Source organism: Bubalus bubalis, chromosome 5 (genome assembly GCF_019923935.1).
Source record: "Bubalus bubalis isolate 160015118507 breed Murrah chromosome 5, NDDB_SH_1, whole genome shotgun sequence".
In the NCBI taxonomy this organism is placed as follows: Eukaryota; Metazoa; Chordata; class Mammalia; order Artiodactyla; family Bovidae; genus Bubalus; species Bubalus bubalis.
Window position 1 is genome coordinate 20128981 of NC_059161.1, and position 19323 is coordinate 20148303.

Sequence of the window (19323 nt, forward strand, 5' to 3'; positions counted from 1 at the left end):
AATGATTGCGCCACCTACTGGAGGAAACCGAACTCCTACTCTGTCATTCAAAACCAGCTCAGGAACACTTCATCAAACACCACCAAGACTCACAGCGACACTGTATCACAAAAATACAATGACAATTCTCCAGAAACCAAAGTGATGGAATACTTCATTTCAACTGTTAAAGAATTCAAAATAGCTGTTGTGAAGAAATTCAATGAGCAGTGAGAAAGGCAGATTAATGAGCTCATGAATAAAGTTAATGAACAGAAGGAATATTTCACCAAAGAGACTGAAACGCTAAAAAAGAAAGAAACAAACAGGACTTTCTTGGTGGTCCACTGGTTAAGAATCCACCTGCCAATGCAGGGGACATGGATTTGATCCCTCATCCTGGAAAATCCCACATGCTGCAAGGGCAACTAAGTCCGGGGGCCACAACTACTGAGCCCTCATGCTGCAGACACTGCAGCCTGCGCACCCTAGAGCCCGGGCTCCGCAACAAGAGAGGCCACAGCAACGAGAAGCCCACATACTGCAACCAGAGCACAGACCGCTATCTCACACCACACACACAAAGCAACTCAAGTCACTCAGTAGTGTCCGACTCTTTGTGACCCTATGGACTATATAGTTCTGGAATTCTCCAGGCCAGAGTACTGGAGTGGGTAGTCTTTCCCTTCTCCAGGGGATCTTCCCAACCCAGGGATCACACCCAGGTCTCCCGCATTGCAGGCAGATTCTTTATCAACTGAGCTATCAGGGAAGCCCAAGACTACATGTGAGACCTGAGACTAAATAAAGCTCCTAGAAGAAAACACAGGCAGTATGCTCTTTGACATTGGTCTTAGTAATATCTCCTTAGATATGTCTCCACAGGCAAGGAAAACAAAAGCAAAAATAAATAAAAGGGACTATACCAAGCTAAAAAGCTTTTGCACAGCAAAGGAAACTAGCAATATAACAAGACTGTCTACCAAATAGGAGAAGAAAGACTTTTGCTAATGATATATCTGATAAGAGGTTTATCCAAAACATATAAAGAACTCATACAACTCAACAATAACAAAAATAGTCTGGTTTGAAAATGGGTAAAGAAACTGAAGTGACATTTTCCAAAGACAATATACAAATGGCCAACAGGTACTTGAAAAGATGTTCAACAGCACTAATTATCATGGAAATGCAAATCAAACCCACAATTTGACAGCACCTTACACCTGTAAGAATGGCTATTATCAAAAAGGTAAGAAATAGAAGTGTTGGCAATGGTGTGGAGTAAAGGGAACTCTCATATACAGTACTGGTGAGAATGTAAATTGGTGGATAGACAGAGACAGTATGGAGATTCCTCAAAAACTTAAGAACAGAACTATTATATGATCCAGCTATCTCACTTCTGGGTATTTATCCAAAGAATATGAAAACACTAATCTGAAAATATATCTGCACCCTCATGTTCTTCGGCATTATTTAAATAGCCAAGATATAAATCAAGTGAAGTGCCCATCAACAGAAGAATAAAGAAGATGTGGTATATAAATATAATGGAATACTGCTCAGCTATAAAAAAAAAAAAGATGTTACCTTACCATTTGCAACAATATGGATTGAACTTGACCATTTTATGCTAAGTAAAATAAGTCAGATGGAGAAATACATATATCACATGATTTCACTCTTGTATTTAAAAACTAATAGACAAACAAAAAATAATGAACAAACCAAACACACAAATATGTACATACGGAGAACAGAGTAATGGTTATCAGAGGGGAAGGAAGCGGGGTGGGCAAAATGGGTAAAGGGGGTGGGGTCATCTGATGGAAAATAAACTTTTGGTAGTGAGTATGTGGTAGGATATATGTACATAGAAGTGGAAATACAATGTTGTACACATGAAACATAATGTTATAACTCAATGTTACCTCAATAATATAGTTTTGTTTCCTAAAGAGTGAATTTGTAAACTTCAATTTCATTAGCAGATGGTTCTAATACTATATTGAAGGCAAAAGGAGAAGAGGGTGGCAGAGGATGAAATGGTTAAATAGCATCACTGACTCAATGGACGTGAATCTGAGCACACTCTGGGAGATAGAGAAAGACAGGGAAGCCTGGTGTGCTGCAGTCCTTGGGGTTGCAAAGAGTGAGGCACACCTTAGCAACTGAACAACAACACAAATGGAAGCTACTGCTAAGTTATTTAAACAGACCAATATGGGATAATAAATGTGTACAGTATGTATAATTAAGAGTTCTGAGGGGAAAAGAAAACAAAATTAGGTGCATAATTACAACTACACAAATATATGTATCTATATGGATGAAAATGGCTCCTGTTCCATCCCATGCCAAACATCTTCTACAATAATGTCACTAGAGAATTCTTTAAAAAATGTATTTCTGCTTGTGGCAGTTCTCTTTAGTTGCTCCCCAGAAACTAAAGGACAGCATCTGGCATGTACACACTGCTATATTTAAAACAGATACCCAACCTAACCTAAGATAATTGAACTCTGTTCAGTGTTATGTGGTAGCCTGGATGGGACGGGAGTTTGGGAGAGAATGAATACATGTATATGTATGGCTGAATCCCTTTGCTGTCCATCTGAACTATCACAACATTGTTTCTTAACTAGCTATACGCCAATACAAAATAAAAAGTTTTTAAAAAATAAAGGACAATGTCCAGACTCCTGCACATGGCTACAGGTCTCCACCTTAGTCTACTATTTCTCTGACATCATTTGCCATGCACCAACTGCAGCAACCCACTCCAGTACTCTTGCCTGGAAAATCCCATGGACGGAGGAGCCTGGTAGGCTGCAGTCCCTTGAGTCGCTACGAGTCGGACACGACTGAGCGACTTCACTTTCACTTTTCACTTTCATGCATTGGAGAAGGAAATGGCAACCCACTCCAGTGTTCTTGCCTGGAGAATCCCAGGGACGGGGGAGCCTGGTAGGCTGCCGTCTATGGGGTCGCACAGAGTCGGACACGACTAAACCGGCTTAGCAGCAGCAGCAGCAACTGCAGCTCATCCTCTATTACATAGCCAAACAGAACCACTTAAAATTCCTCAAATTTGAGATATTTCATGCTACTCTTCCGTTGCCTGGAATGTCTTTCTTGTTTGTTCAGTTATGATGCTAATCTTCCTTCAAAATTGCATGCAAATGTCACCTCTTTTAAGACACTGTCTCTGATTACACTGAACAGAAACGAGGGCTGTGCCTTCTGTATTTCTATCATATACTATAAAATTCCCTAGGAAATCTGACACAGTACAATTATTTTTGTCTACATGCCTTTCTCCCATACTGTCTACAATGACTTTCTTTTTCATGTTTTATTTTTTTATCCTGAGAACTTAGAATTGTTCCTGGCATCAAATGTTTGCTTATGAAATGGGAAGCAAACAAACATACCTCGACTGGTCTCACCCATGCCAAAGAACAAGGGATAGCCTGCGCAGGAAGCTTTGTGTAGCAGCACCTGCAACAGACAGATACATGAATATTTAATCATATTTTAAAATTGCAGTTTTTGGAATCTCTTATCCCTTTCTTTAAAAAAAATGATGCATTTTTGGCTGTGCTAGATCTTCTTGCTGCATGTGGGCTTTCTCTAGCTGCAGCAGGTGGCGGCTACGCTTCACTGCAGTGCGCGGGCTTCTCACTGAGGTGGCTTCTCTTGTTGTAAAGCACGAGCTCCAGGCATGTGGGCTTCAGTAGCTGTGGTGCAAGTCTTATTCACTTCTTGATTTCAGTTTTTCACACCATTTCAGAGTATTTAATGCATGCATTTTTAAATGAAATGTCTTAACACTTCACACTAATGTCTAAGAAAGAAATTTGTAAAACATAACAGTCTTTGAAACCATCAAATTAAAATATAGGTGGAAACAGTCCAAACTTCATGATATATATATGCAACACTTAGCATGACCCAAAGCATCATTTTCTTAATAAGAGAATGAAATTTAGTCTCATGGTCCATTCAGATTCACAGTCATGTGAGAGAAAACACAAGAGATTGTAATCCAACTGTGAAACTAAATGACCATTTGCCAAATCTGCACTACGAAGAAAGGGGTAGAAAGGAGAGAGGCAGGAGAAAAGGAAGAGAGGTCCTCACTCCCCCACAGCTCCAGCATTGTGGTTCATACCTAAATTGTTCTTAATGAATGTATTAACTCACTTGAGGAACCTCAGGGAAGACTTCTGAACAGTTCCAATGTTTCCAAAATCTGGATAGAACACTTCAACTTCCTGTTTCCCGAGAATTCGATGGATAATGACCCGATACCACCACTTATCCTCAGAAATCCTTACACAACAGAGATGTCCTGGCTGGATAAAACACTCTGGCATGGCATATCGATCAGAAACCAACTGATTAGAATAACAGCGCCTGCAGAATTCCATAAAAGAAATCCATAGAAAAAGAAAAAAAATTAAAGATCATTTTTACTGATGTATCAAGAGCAGGAAAGTCTTGGCAAAAGGCAAAGAAAAATTCTCACTTTTTCTGATTTGGTAATGCTTATTATGATACCAATTAATTTTCTTTTTCATGTCCAAATCCTCTCTTTTTACCAATAAACTTTTTCAAATAGAAATTTACTAAGTGATCATTATGTAACATTATACCAAGTATTCTTAGCATACATATATATAGTGATACAGTATATAATATAGTGATATATATAATATATATAATATAGTGATACAGTCAACTTAGAAAAAACAAAGTATGCTTTTGGAGAGATACAAAATAAACTACTCTTATATGTGACACCAATGTAAAAATCAGATTGCTGCTCATGAATAAATCTAGTGAATGAAAACATAAACATTTTATACAGTGTTTACTAACAAAAGACATTATTCAATAGAGAAAAGATAATTTAGAGTGGTAATTCTCTAAGTGCAGTTTACAAATTCCTGGGACCCTGACACACTTTCAAAAGTTCATAAGATCAAAGCTATTTTAATATATTGTATTATTATGAAAATAATTATTTGCCCTTTTCACTGGGTTAATATTTGCATTGATGGTATAAAAGCAACGATGCCTTTGCTTTTACAAAGTTTTACAAAAGGGTAAAACTCCAGGTGCCTTTGCTGAATCAAACCAGTGGCATTCAACTGTACCGCTGCTGCTGCTAAGCCGGCTTCAGTCGTGTCCGACTCTGTGTGATCCCATAGACGACAGCCCACCAGGCTCCCCCGTCCCTGGGATTCTCCAGGCAAGAACACTGGAGTGGGTTGCCATTTGCTTCTCCAATGCATGAAAGGGAAAAGTGAAAGTGAAGTCGCTCAGTCGTGTCCGACCCTCAGCAACCCCATGGACTGCAGCCTTTCAGGCTCCTCTGTCCATGGGATTTTCCAGGCAAGAGTACTGGAGTGGGGTGCCATTGCCTTCTCCAATTCAACTGTACTAGCAGTCATTTATTTTTCACTGCCATGCATTCCAATTAAATTTTTTTTAAAGGAAAAAAAAGGCTAATTTCACTTAAGAATGTCCACGATAAAGCAATAAAAATTATTAAGTGTATTAAATCTCAAACACAGAGTGACTATCTTTTCAATATTCTCTGTAACAAAAATGGAAGTACAAGTAAAATACTTCCTAAGTTGCCTTAAGGAAAAGCACTTATGGATTTCAGTTGTGAACTGAACTAGCTGCTCTGTGTGTGTGTCTGTACATGTGGAGTATTGTTTTTAGTTGGAAGATGAATAAGACACTATTAAACACCATTTTTGCTTGAAAGGTCCACTCAGAAACTATGTTTATTCAGATTTGGGTATCTGACACACACTTGCTCAAGAATGAAGTGGGCTTGTCACTTCCAGGAAAATATTTACAGTATTTATTGTCAATGATAAAATTCAAACCTTTCCAATTAAAATTAGGATTTTCGAAATGTTACATCCAGCACTGTGAGCTTGACAGCTTCCTAATACATAATACTCTTCTGATGATATCAGAGATACTAATGAGTGTGATTTTTAAAAAACATATGTGTGATGAAACATCCACATTTGGAAGATGTATATAACTCACTGCACCAGTATTTTCCAAAAGACCAATGCATGATGTTTTAAAATCACAAATGGTGGTAAAATTGAGGGCCAGTTCCACTGAGTCCACACTTAGAAGGTCTCTATGCTTACTTATACAGTGGAAAGTGACAAACACACTCAAGGGATTAGATATGATGGTTAAGAGTGCCTAAAGGACTATGGATGGAGGTTTGTGACACTGTACAGGAGGCAGTGATCAAGACCATCCCCAAGAAAAAGAAAGGCAAAATTGTTGTCTGAGGAGGCCTTACAAATAGCTAAGAAAAAGAAGACACGCTAAAGGCAAAGGAGAAAAGGAAAGATATACCCATTTGAATGCAGAGTTCCAAAGAATAGCAAGGAGAGATAAGAAAGCCTTCCTCAGTGATCCATGCAAAGAAATAGGGGAAAACAATAGAAGGGGAAAGACCAGAGATCTCTCTAAGAAAATTAGAGATACCAAGGGAACATTTCATGCAAAGATGGGCACAATAAAAGACAGAAACGGTATGGACCTAACAGAAGCAGAAAATATTAAGAAGAGGTGGCAAGAGTAAACAGAAGTATTACACAAAAAAGATCTTCATGACCCAGATAATCATGATGGTGTGATCACTCACCTAGAGCCAGACATCCTGGAGTCCGAAGTCAGGTGGGCCTTAGGAAGCGTCACTACCAACAAAGCTAGTGGAGGTGACGGAATTCCAGTTGAGCTATTTCAAGTCCCAAAAGGTGATGCTGTGCAAGTGCTGCGTTCAGTATGCCAACAAATTAGGAAAACTCAGCAGTGGCCACAGGACTGGAAAAAGTCAGTTTTCATCCCAATCCCAAAGAAAGACAATGCCAAAGCATGTTCAAACTACTGCACAATTGCACTCACCTCACATGCTAGCAAAGCAATGCTCAAAATTCTCCAAGCTAGGTTTCAACAATACATGAACCAAGAACTTCCAGATGTTCCAGTTGGATTTAGAAAAGGCAGAGGAACCAGAGATCAAATTGCCAACATCCACTGGATCACAGAAAAAGAAAGTTCCAGAAAAACATCTACTTCTGCTTTATTGACTACTCCAAAGCCTTCAACTCTGTGGATCACAAGAAACTGTGGAAAATTCAAGAGATGGGAATACCAGGCCACCTTAACTGCCTCTGGAGAAATCTGTATTCAGGTCAAGAAGCAACAGTTAGAACTGGACATGGAACAACAGACTGGTTCCAAATTGGAAAAGGAGTACATCAAGGCTGTATATTGTCACCCAGGTTGTTTAACTTACATGCAGAGTACATCATGTGAAATGCAGGGCTAGATGAGGCACAAGCTGGAATCAGGATTGCCGGAAGAAACATCAATAACCTCAGATATGCAGATGACACCACCTTTATGGCTGAAAGCAAAGAGGAACTAAAGAGCCTCTTGATGAAAGTGAAAGAGGAGAGTGAAAAAGTTGGCTTAAAGCTCAACATTCAGAAAACTAAGATCATGGCATCTGGTCCCATCACTTCATGGCAAATGGATGGGGAAACAGTGGAAACAGTGTCAGACTTTATTTTCTTGGGCTTCAAAACCACTGCAGATGGTGACTGCAGCCATGAAATTAAAAGACACTTGCTCCTTGCAAGAAAAGCTATGACCAACCTAGGCAGAATATTACAAAGGTTTGCCAACAAACCTTCGGCAAGGTTTCCCTGGTGGCTCAGATGGTAAAGTGTCTGCCTGCAATGCGGGAGACCCTGGTTTGATCCCTGAGTTGGGAAGATACCCTGGAGAAGGAAATGACAACCCACTCCAGTACTCTTGCCTGGAAAATCCCATGGACAGAGGATCCTGGTAGGTTATAGTCCACAGGGTCGCAAAGAGTGGGAGACAACTGAGCAACTTCACTTGCCAACAAAGGTCCGTTTAGTCAAAGCTGTGGTTTTTCTAGTAGTCATGTATGGATGTTAGAGTTGGATTATAAAGAAAGCTGAGTGCCAAAGAATTGATGCTTTTGAACTGTGGTGCTGGAGAAGACTCTTGAGAGTCCCTTGGACAGCAAGGAGATCCAACCAGTCCATCCTAAAGGAAATCAGTCCTGAATATTCATTGGAAGGACTGATGCTAAAGCTTAAGCTCCAATACTTTGGCCACCTGATGCAAAGAACTGATTCATTGGAAAGGCCCTGATGCTGGGAAAGACTGAGGGCAGGAGGAGAAGTGGGTGACAGAGGATGAGATGGTTGGATGGCATCACTGACTCAATGGATATGAGTTTGAGCAAACTCTGGCAGTTGGCAATGGACAGAGAAGCCTGGCGTGCTGCAGTCCATGGGGTCGCAAAGAGTCAGACACGACTGAGCAACTGAACTAAACTGGATGCTTACTCTAGTAATGCTCTGCTACTGCTGTTTTGAAATTCTTCATTTTTAAACAAGAAGTCTTGCATTTCAATTTTGCACTGGAGCCTCCAATTATATAGCTAATCCTGGATCCATTCAAAGTGCAAAGTTAAAAAATGGATTTTAACATAGAAGAGTTTGAAAAGTTCAAATTCCACATTACATCTAACCTTAAGAAACCACTACTTGTCAATGTTTCATATACTATCAAAAGAGTATTCACAATTTTCTGAAAAGGCTGTTAAAATACTCTTTTTCCCAACTATGTACTTATTTGGGGCCAGATGTTTTCATAAACTTTCACCAAAAGAATGTATCTCAAGAAATTAAAAACAGAAGCAGATACTGAAATACAACTTTCTTCTAGTAAGCCAACTATAGCTATTTTCCATAAAAATATTATTTATATTCAGAAAAATGAACTTATCATGATTTTTAAACAATATTTTACATTTTCACAGTTTCATTTTTGGTACAATAAATACTGATAAGCAAAGGCTCATCTGAGTCCTTAATTTTTAAAACCCCTGAGACTAAAATGTTTGAGAACTGACTTAACAAGGTACGTGAAAAATACATTGAAAATAATAGATTCCTACCGCATTTCAATCATCATGTCCTCAAGTAGCTCTGATGAATCCCTGCTGTAGATTCGGATGTAGAATTGACTAGGAGAGAGGATATACTCCACAAAGACACCCACGAGGGTACTGGTATCTAATGGGGGCAGTCTGCATAATTTCTTGTCCCGCACAGCATCTGGTGGGATGTCATGATTTGCCATTGCCAAGTTGAGCTGGGATTTGTTAATTTCTACTTGCTACAAATTAAAAACAACAACAACAAAGAAACCACTCTAAATCTTTGATTAACATGTCAAACTTTGACAATGTTTCTTAAAGTATATTTCATGAGTTACTAGAAACACCTGGCAAATTATAAAAATGAAAATTCTTAGGCTGTAGCCCAGATTCAGTGATTCAAAAATATGTGGAAGTGAGACCCACAGTTATGCCTTTAAAACAATTTCCAAGATGATCTTTACCTACCTTAAAGTACAAAAAATACTGTCTTATATTACATAAAGAGAGTTAAAAGTGTGTCGCACACAATTGTCCTGCACAAAACTGAAAACATGGTGCTTCAAATACTTAGTGTGAACTAAGTTACAGCCTAAATAAGATACAGCCTCATCCTAACCAATCCTACTAACAAAGCAACTTTAAAGAATGGATTAAATTTCAGACTACTCTTCCAACCAAAAATGGGGCTTCTCAAACACTTTCATTCTAAAATATACTATTTTCCTTTAAGCTTTTCTATCATCCTCTAGAAAATACAGCAGGCTCTCCAAATAAAATGTTTTCCTTCCATGAAAGAAGCCAGGTATAAAGGGCAAAAGGGAATAAGAGGAAGCAACTAATTTCTTACTAATGACAAAATAACTAACAGGAGATGAGAACACAAAAGCAGAGAAGTGTGCGTGTGGAGATTAAATAAAAGAGAAAAGCACCCTACAACTGAGGCTAGGTGCAGGGGCAACGTGCAGCAGAACTGAGAATACAGTTACAGCCAAGCTTCTCAGTTCTTCCCTCTGAAGCCCTGAAGGGTTTTCAAGCCTACAGAAACACATGGACAGAGAATCAATGTCTGTCAAGCAATGTCATCCTCAAACAACAGTCAAGTCTTCAAAGCCAACTGAAAACTTTGAAATGAGACTCAAGGAAAGCTAGTTATATAAAAGACTGAAAACCAGAATAAACGCTGTGTAAGATGACTTCAGATCAAAGTTCTGGTCTTGTCTAAGAAATCATATGTCCAGAAATAAGACTTTTTTTCAAACAGAAATTTTGTCTAAAAAAACACTCATTCAGTTACTTTTCATAATGCTGAATCTCCAGTACATGAAGACAGACATCAAACCATACTCACCAGCTGCAAAGGTTTTACCACCAGATTAGGCTTCTTGAAAATCTTCTGTTCCGGTTCCTTATGGTTTTTTGAAGGGCAATCCCAAGTAGTCTCCTTGATAACAGCAGTAGACAGTGAATTTCTAGGGGGACTGGACACACAAGCTTTGGCTTCTGTTTTCTTATCTGGTTGAACTAAAAATGAATTTCTGACTGATGACATAGCTCCATCTGAAATGACCAATAGAGAAGCCTATGTGTATCTATTAAAATAACCTGTAAACTATTACTAAGCACATTCTATGTGCCAGGCACTGGGCAGATAATGATAGATATGAACCTGTCTTTGCAGACCTTTCAGTATGGAGAGACACAAGGGAAGTTCCAGATGGGAACAAATCTTACATTATGTATGTTGGGGGCGGAGGTTGGAAGAGAGGTCTGGTAAGGTTTTTTAAACTTTGGTGAAAGGTTTTATTTTTCAACATCCTGATTTCAATTTATTTCTTGTTCAACTCTAACTGTGAACATTCACTGTTGCTTAATGTACAATATAACTACTTGTACTACTAATGTACAACGGAACTTCAATGTATATAACCACTTAATATTCCATAATACAATCTCTTAACTTTTAGGGAATTCCCAAACCAATCACATATTTTGTTCAAATTTATGTTTATGACAATTATAAGAGGTTGACACACTAAAATGGATTAAAACCATAGCAGCTCCTACAGAAATATACTAGTAACTATACAAAGATGTAGGCACAAGGATACTGAACACTGTATAGTTTATAATACAAAAAAAGGGATACTCTCTACATGTCCATTGATAGGAGACTGGTTAAATGGACTATAATGTACTTACATAAAAGAATTACATGGACTGCTCAGTGCTCAAAAACCGGGTTAAGAGCCACTGACCTACCTAGTGTTTCCCTGTGAGAGCATCATTTCAGAAAATGCATTTCTTCAGAATTATTAAAAAATCTAAACAATGAAGAAAGTAAACTTTAAAAACTCAGATTTTAATACAGCAGCATTATTACAACATACATCATCAGGAAGGAGGTCATTATATACGAAACATTTTCAAGGCTAACACGTGATCTGTTTCATGTGGTTACAATTAAGATTGTTACCTAAACGATGCTTTCTTTTTCCTTGTCCTTACAGAGATAATTAAACACCAGGTTTGCATCATACTGTAATATAACTCACCAGACGCTAGAGGCTTCATATCAGCATCAAACACCAGCAAGTCTTGTTCTCCGTCCCTGAACTCAACATGGAGAATGTCACTAAGTGCTCCAACAAGCTCTATTACATTTAAGAAGCCCAGTTTTTTGGGTGAAAGTTGCTCTTTAAAAATTAACTGTCACAAAAACAAACAAACAAGAAAACAAAATAGGAATATAACATATACAGATGCTTCATGGACAATGCTTTAATTTGGACTTGGACTCCAAACTAAATTTGTAGGGGTGAGTAAATTCAGGCATTCAATAAACATTTGCTTCCATGTGAGTATAATACAAACCAAGCAACCTATAATCCCTCACCATAAACTTCTAGGCCAGCTTCAAGTTCCTTTTAGAGCACATGGTAATTAAAAAGAAAATTAGAGGACATTTTTACCTCTCATTTTTCACAATGTATGATTATAAAGCAAAAGTCTTAAAAAAGAGGGGAACACACAAAATACAGAAATCATAATAAAACTGTTGATATTTCTCTATGTTCACAGAAAGAATATTCACTACCACTTTTCACATGCAATAAAATAATACTATTTTTAAATGTTTCCTTAAAACTATGCTTATTATTTCACCCTTGAAGTTGGGATAAATAGGCAAGTTTAAGTGTATTTTCTACAGCACACTGATTTTCTTACCCTGGAAAAATGAAGAATTATACCAAATAGAGACAGAAAAGAATATATACAAAATAAATAACAAATATGCCTGGTTTAAACTGCACAGTGAATTAGTTAAGTTTGTCCTTGCTAATAAAGTGTGCGGGTGTTCAGTTGCTCAGTCGTGTGGCCGACTCTCTGTGACTCCACAGACTGTAGAGTCCACCAGGTTCCTCTGTTCATGGGGTTTCTCAGGCAAGAATACTGGAGTGGGTTGCCATTTCTTTCTCCAGGGGATCTTCCTGACCCAGGGATCAAACCCACGTCTTCTGTGTCTCCTGCACTGGCAGGTAAATTTCTCACCACTGAGCCACCTGGGAATTCCTTGTTAATCAAGACCTCCTACGAAAATGTCTGAATTCTTAAATCTTCTGTCTCCCTAACCAAGGTAAAGCAGTTGAGCTAACCATGTTTCTTGCTTTCTTCCTTTTGATTAGGTGTTGTGCGGGTGGGTTCAGTCACATTCCAACTCTTTGCAACCCCATGGACTGTAGCTTACCAGGCTCCTCTGTCCATGGAATTTTCCAGGCAAGAATACTGGATTGGGTTGCCATTTCCTCCTCCAGGGGATCTTCCTGACCCAGAGATTGAACCCACGTCCCTTGCTTCTCCTGCATTGGCAGGAGGATTCTTTACCACTGCACCACCTGGGAAGCCTAATTAGGTGTTGGTAGGAAATAAATCTTTGCCCTGACTTACTCACCTTGGAGAAGATCAACAGGAACACAGTGCAAACACTTTTAAAGGACCGACCCTTGACAAAGGGTGGGATGTCTTAGTTTTAGAGGCATTTTATTGAGACAAGGCACAGCAATTAGATGTTCAGAAGTAGTGTACAATGAAAGAGATGTCAAACCCGTTGCTTTATCTTGTATTCCCTCTTCTTTACAGTTAAAGCAAACAAACAAACCCAACTTTCTGCTTTAAGAGAAGAGTCATAAAAATAAACCAATATATTTCCCCTCTTCATAATAACAGAAACAGCTACCAGAAATCTAACTTTAATAAGAGAAATTGAATGTTGGCTTACATATATTCATTAAAAAGACAACAGACCATCAGACTACAAGAGTATAACTCCATCTGTCTTAATCTGATACTCTTATGTTTTCACTCATAGGTATCACCAAGTTGGTAAGTTCTAACACTGGAGTTTATTCATATTCCTCATTATTTACTGCTCATGTTTGCCTTAAGCAGAGAGTAACTCGGAGGCTGATGCTTCTCTCTGCTTGTTTTAGTCTGTAAGTTGTGTACTATCTGTGGCATCTGTCTGATGCTCAGGCCCTAACTTCAGGAGTTGAACTATAGATGGAATCTGAATTCTCTGAAGCAATTTCTTCTATCTCTTCTTCTGTTGTCTCTGAAAAACTGATCCTCAGCTTTGCCAGCTCAGGACTATCTTCAGGAAGCACACCTTTCCAAAGACTATAGGTTATCCTACCATAATCTGCCACCATCTCTATGTTTCATCTTCAGAACCACTGGCATAGAGTTCTCCATCAGACCTAAACCTCACACAGTGAATGGGACCAAAGTGTCCTTTGTAGGATTCTAATTCATCTTCATTATTATAATCATATTTATAAGGTTTAAAACCTTCACATGCTGCTACAAGAAATTCTCATGGTGAAGAGATGCAGAATTGATGGTTGCAGGAGCTTCATATGATTTGAGTCCAAACTTACTACACTATGAAAAGCAACAGATGGTCCATACGTTATTACCAGGCATTCCTTTGGGACTACATCCCATAGTACTAAAGACATCAAAACTTAGAGATTTCACCTCTGTCATAGTGTGATCCCAAAGTAGAATGGTTTTATCGCCAGCTGAAAGGATCTGTTTATCACCACAGAGCCTTTTTAATACCAGAGGTATGACCATTGATTTCCTTAGGTTCTGTCTGGAAGACCATCTTATCATCGTCCTTGGACCTAAACAACATGGACACGAACAGCACCCCGCAGGCATCCTGAATGCTGAACACCGGCCTGCATCTTGTCATCGTCCTTGGACCTGAAGAACACGGACACGAACAGCACCCCCGCAGGCATCCTGAATGCTGAACACTGGCCTGCTGCATCACATGGCTGCCAGCATACCAGCCAACTCAGTTACCCTCAGGGGCTCAAGGGGCTCGGTGCTCACTGGCCCTGTCAGTTCCATCTCCACCTTCTCAGTCACTGCCTCCAAGCCCAAAGGGTGGGATTTCTGCAGTGCCTACTTCTTGTTGGTGTAATGCTCTCAGGTCCAAGTCAACTCTTTATGACTTCTCCCAGGACACTTGCAAACGTGGTGCCCTGTATCAGTCAAGTCATAGTTTAAAACAGTCATTATATAGCCAATCATGACTATCCTGAGAGAGAAAGAACTGGTAGAGGACAGAGGAAGGGTACCTCTACTTACTTCTTTGTACATTACATACTATGGCTTCTTTCCTTTTTATGTTCATTAGTCTCTTTAAGGGTTTCTTTACCTTCTCTATAAGTGCCTAGTACTATGACTGTGCAATTCAGCTGAACATAAGACTAGGCTGGGAAGGATTTTTTTATATATAATTTCTTGATTTTTTGAATAAGTGATATTTGGACGTTTTTTAAAACTATATAACAAAAACTAGGAGAAGGCAATGGCACCCCACTCCAGTACTCTTGCCCGGAAAATCCCATGGACGGAGGAGTCTGATAGGCTGCAGTCCATGGGGTCGCGAAGAGTCGGACACGACTGAGTGACTGCACTTTCACTTTTCACTTTCATGCATTGGAGAAGGAAATGGCAACCCACTCCAGTGTTCTTGCCTGGAGAATCCCAGGGACTGGGGAGCCTGGTGGGCTCCATCTATCAGGTTGCACAGAGTCGGACACGACTGAAGTGACTTAGCAGCAGCAGCAGCAAAAACAGTCTCCAGTCCACTCCCACTTCTCAGCTGACCAGGAGAGCACCTCCTTGGAGGTAAGCACTACTAGTAGTTTCGTGTGGAAACCGTCACCAGCAGATTCTTGTGTGAAACTTGCCAGAAACTGTCAAAACTTGAATATACATCATCCTTCAGCATAACAGAGTACACCTGTTGTATTTTTTAGTGAGTTAATACAGAGATATTTCCAAATCAGTACATGAAACATAGTTGAGTTTTGCTTTGTGATCCTCAGAATCTTTTAGTACATTAGTTTAGTCCATCAACTGATATATCAGACACATTGCCCTAATACCTGTGTTATGCTATCTTCTCTATATACTCCCACCATAAGGAAGCAATTGACGTTTATTTCTACTTCCACTCTCTTCCATCTCCAATCCATTTTAGTTATCTTATGTTTTCCTAAGAGTTTATGTTTTCAAATATATTACATGATTTAATTTTCTCAGAGTAGATTTTGCAGAGGACACTTTCATAGTACAAACTCTATTTTTCGCAAATTGCTAGCTGGACCCAGAGGCTTGATCAGACTCATGCTCCATCCCTTTAACAAAACTATTGGTGATGTCATATTCTAAAAAGAACACATAATGTCTGGCTGTCTCTATGTTGGTGCTCTTATCGTAGCCATTACTGGTCAATGCCTGATTTACTATTCATTGAGACTTTTAATATAGTGATATTCTAACTCTATCGATTCTTTTTTATTATTTAGTTGGAATATTTTATAGAGATATGGTCCCCTCATCTGTTATTTGGCTACCCAGTCCTACCAGTTCATTCAGGAAAGACAGGATAAGTGACTGGCTCTTTCTCTTTGTTTACCATTTTTTAAGAAAATGAACTAGTTCTCCATCATCTTCCATGATAACCAATTAGTTTTTAACATCATATGAACTCACAAAATTAAACATATTGGATGGGCTTAAGTTCAGTTCTGTTCAGTTCAGTCATGTCCGACTCTTTGCGACCCCATGAATCGCAGCACACCAGGCCTCCCTGTCCATCACCAACTCCCGGAGTTTACCCAAACTCATGTGCATCGAGTCGGTGATGCCATCCAGCCATCTCATCCTTGGTCGTCTCCTTCTCCTCTTGCCCCCAATCCCTCCCAGCATCAGGGTCTTTTCCAATGAGTCAACTCTTCGCATGAGGTGGCCAAAGTACTGGAGTTTCAGCCTCAGCATCAGTCCTTCCAATGAACACCGAGGACTGGTCTCCTTTAGGATGGACTGGTTGCATCTCCTTGCAGTCCAAGGGATTCTCAAGAGTCTTCTCCAACACCACAGTTCAAAAGCATCAATTCTTCGGCGCTCAGCTTTCTTCACAGTCCAACTTTCACATCCATACATGACCACTGGAAAAACCATAGCCTTGACTAGACAGACCTTTGTTGGCAAAGTAATGTCTCTGCTTTTGAATATGCTATCTAGGTTGGTCATAACTTTCCTTCCGAGGAGTAAGCGTCTTTTAATTTCATGGCTGCAATCACCATCTGCAGTGATTGTGGAGCCCAAAAAAATAAAGTCTGACACTGTTTCCACTATTTCCCATGAAGTGATGGGACCAGATACCATGATCTTAGTTTTCTGAATGTTGAGCTTTAAGCCAACTTTTTCACTCTCCTCTTTCACTTTTTTTCACATATTATTTTTATTGTTAATCTATATAATTAATACAATATATATTTTTAATATTTTATCTTTGACCTTAATAAATTCACTTATTAGTTCTAATAGGTTTTCATGGATTCCTTAGTATATTCTATGTAGACAATCATGCTTTCTACAAATAATGAGAGTTTCACTTCTTCAAGTTTTTGTACCTTTTTTCCTATTTTATTACACTGTCTAGGACCTCCAGTACAACACCAAATTAAAGCAATGCAAATGGACATAGTAGCCTTGCTGATTTTAGAGGGAAAATCTCCCCTATTTCACCATTAAATATAACAAGTACAGGTTTTTCACAGCTATCTTTCATCAGACTGAAGAAGTTCTATTCCTATTTTTGTAGAGTTTTATTGCAAATGGATATTAAATTTTGGTAATTCTTTTTCTGCATCTACTAAAATGATCCTAAGACTTTCTTCCTTATTCTGTTACCATGGTAAATTACATCAGTTCCTTTTGAGATGTTACTCCAACTTTGTATCGCTGGGGGGAAGATATCCTCTTACTGCTGGATTAAATTTACATACTGCTGGATTAAATTTACTAATATTCTGTAGTATTTTTTATCCTATGTAATAGGTTTACATACTGCTGGATTAAATTTACTAATATTCTATAGTATTTTTTATCCTATGTAATCATAAACATGATCTAATTGTGGGTTTTTTGGTAATGTCTATGTCAAGTTTTGGTAGCAGGATAATGTATTTATAGAAAATACTCCCAACTCATTCTATTTTATGAGATAAAGTATGTATGATTAATAAAACCTCCTCCTTAAAAGTTAGATGGTATTCACCAATGAACCATATGGGCCTGGAATTTTTTCTTCTCCCTTCCTTTGTGGAGAGGTCTTTTTGTTTTTTATTGTTTTTAAATAACAAAAATTCATTTCTTTGATACAGGGATATTCAGATTTTCTATTTAATCTTGTCTCAGTTGGGTAATTCGTGTCTTTTGAGGAATTTTTCCATTCCATTAAGTTGTCAAATGATAGGCACAGTTGTTCATAAAATTTTATTGTCCTTTTAACATCTGTTAAGATGATAATGATATAATCTCTTTCCTGACATTGGTATTTGTGTCCTCTTTTTTCCTAATTTAACTAGCTAATGGTTCATCAATTTTGGGATCTTGCAGTGAATCAATATTGGCTTTCTTAATTGTTGCTATTGTATTAATGTCTATTCTTAATTTTATCATTTCTTTTCTCCTACTATTTTGACTTTACTATTTTCTCCTACTATTTTGTCATTCCTTTTTCTTTTTTAAAATATGGATTTATTTATTATAATTGGGGGCTAATTACAATATTGTGGAGGGTTCTGCCATACATTGACACGAATCAGCCACGGGTGTACATGTGTCGCCCCCTGTCCCGAACCCGCCTCCCACCTCCTTCACCATTCCATCCCTCTGGGTTGTCCCAGTGCACCAGCTTTGAGTGCCCTGTTTCATGCACCAAACTTGGACTGGTCATCTATCTCACATATGGTAATATACATGTTTCAACACTATTCTCTCAAATCATCCCACCCTTGCCTTCTCCCACAGAGTCCAAAAATCTGTTCTTTATATCTCTTTTGCTGTCCCTTTTGCTGTCTTACATATAGTGTTGTTGTTGCCATCTTTCTAAATTCTATATATATGCGTTAATATACTGTATTGGTATTTTTCTGACTTGCTTCACTCTGTATAAAAGGCTCCAGTTTCATCCACCTCATTAGAACTGACTCAAATGCCTTTTTTTTAATAGCTGAGTAATACTCCATTGTGTATATGTACCACAACTTTCTTATCCATTCGTCTGCCAATGGACATCTAGGTTGCTTCCATGTCCTCGCTATTGTAAACAGTGCTGCAGCGAACATTGGGATACACGTGTCTCCTTCAATTCTGGTTTCCTTGGTGTGTATGCTCAGTAGGGGGATTGCTGGGTGGTCTGGCAGTTCTATTTCCAGGTTTTTAATGAACCGCCACACTGTTCTTCATAATGGCCATACTGGTTTGCATTCCCACCAACAGTGTAAGAGGGTTCTCTTTTCTCCACACCCTCTCCAACATTTATTGTTTGTAGACTTTTTGATAGCAGCCATTCTGACCAACGTGAGATGGTACCTCACTGTGGTTTTGATTTGCATTTCTCTGATGATGAGTGATGTTGAGCATCTTTTCATGTGTTTGTTAGCCATCTGTATGTCTTCTTTGGAGAAATGTCTGTTTAGTTCCTTGGCCCATTTTTTGATTGGGTTGTTTACTTTTCTGGTATTGAGCTGCATGAGCTGCTTGTATACTTTTAAGATTAATTCTTTGTCAGTTGCTTCGTTTGCTGTAATTTTCTCCCATTCTGAAGGCTGTCTTTTCACCTTGTTTATAGTTTCCTTTGTTGTGTAAAAGCTTTTAAGTTTAATTAGGTCCTATTTGTTTGTTTTTGCTTTTATTTCCATTACTCTGGGAGGTGGGTC

The 19323-nt window shown here is 38.7% G+C and overlaps 1 protein-coding gene and 1 pseudogene across 9 annotated transcripts in view; both read right to left on the reverse strand.

Moving 5' to 3' along the window:
* The window catches only part of TDRD5 (tudor domain containing 5), an 82260-nt gene that overhangs the window by 24630 nt on the left and 38307 nt on the right, over positions 1 to 19323 (reverse strand). For all 9 annotated transcript variants that reach the window (XM_025285549.3, XM_044942786.2, XM_044942790.2 and 6 more), the window contains exons 7-11: positions 11569 to 11722; positions 10365 to 10573; positions 9032 to 9252; positions 4189 to 4401; positions 3417 to 3483 (exon numbers count right to left, since the gene is read on the reverse strand). In XM_025285549.3, coding sequence (XP_025141334.2) covers positions 3417 to 3483; positions 4189 to 4401; positions 9032 to 9252; positions 10365 to 10573; positions 11569 to 11722 — 864 coding nt within the window. The remainder of the gene's footprint in view (positions 1 to 3416; positions 3484 to 4188; positions 4402 to 9031; positions 9253 to 10364; positions 10574 to 11568; positions 11723 to 19323) is intronic.
* On the reverse strand, positions 12573 to 14747 carry LOC102399403 (annotated as a pseudogene).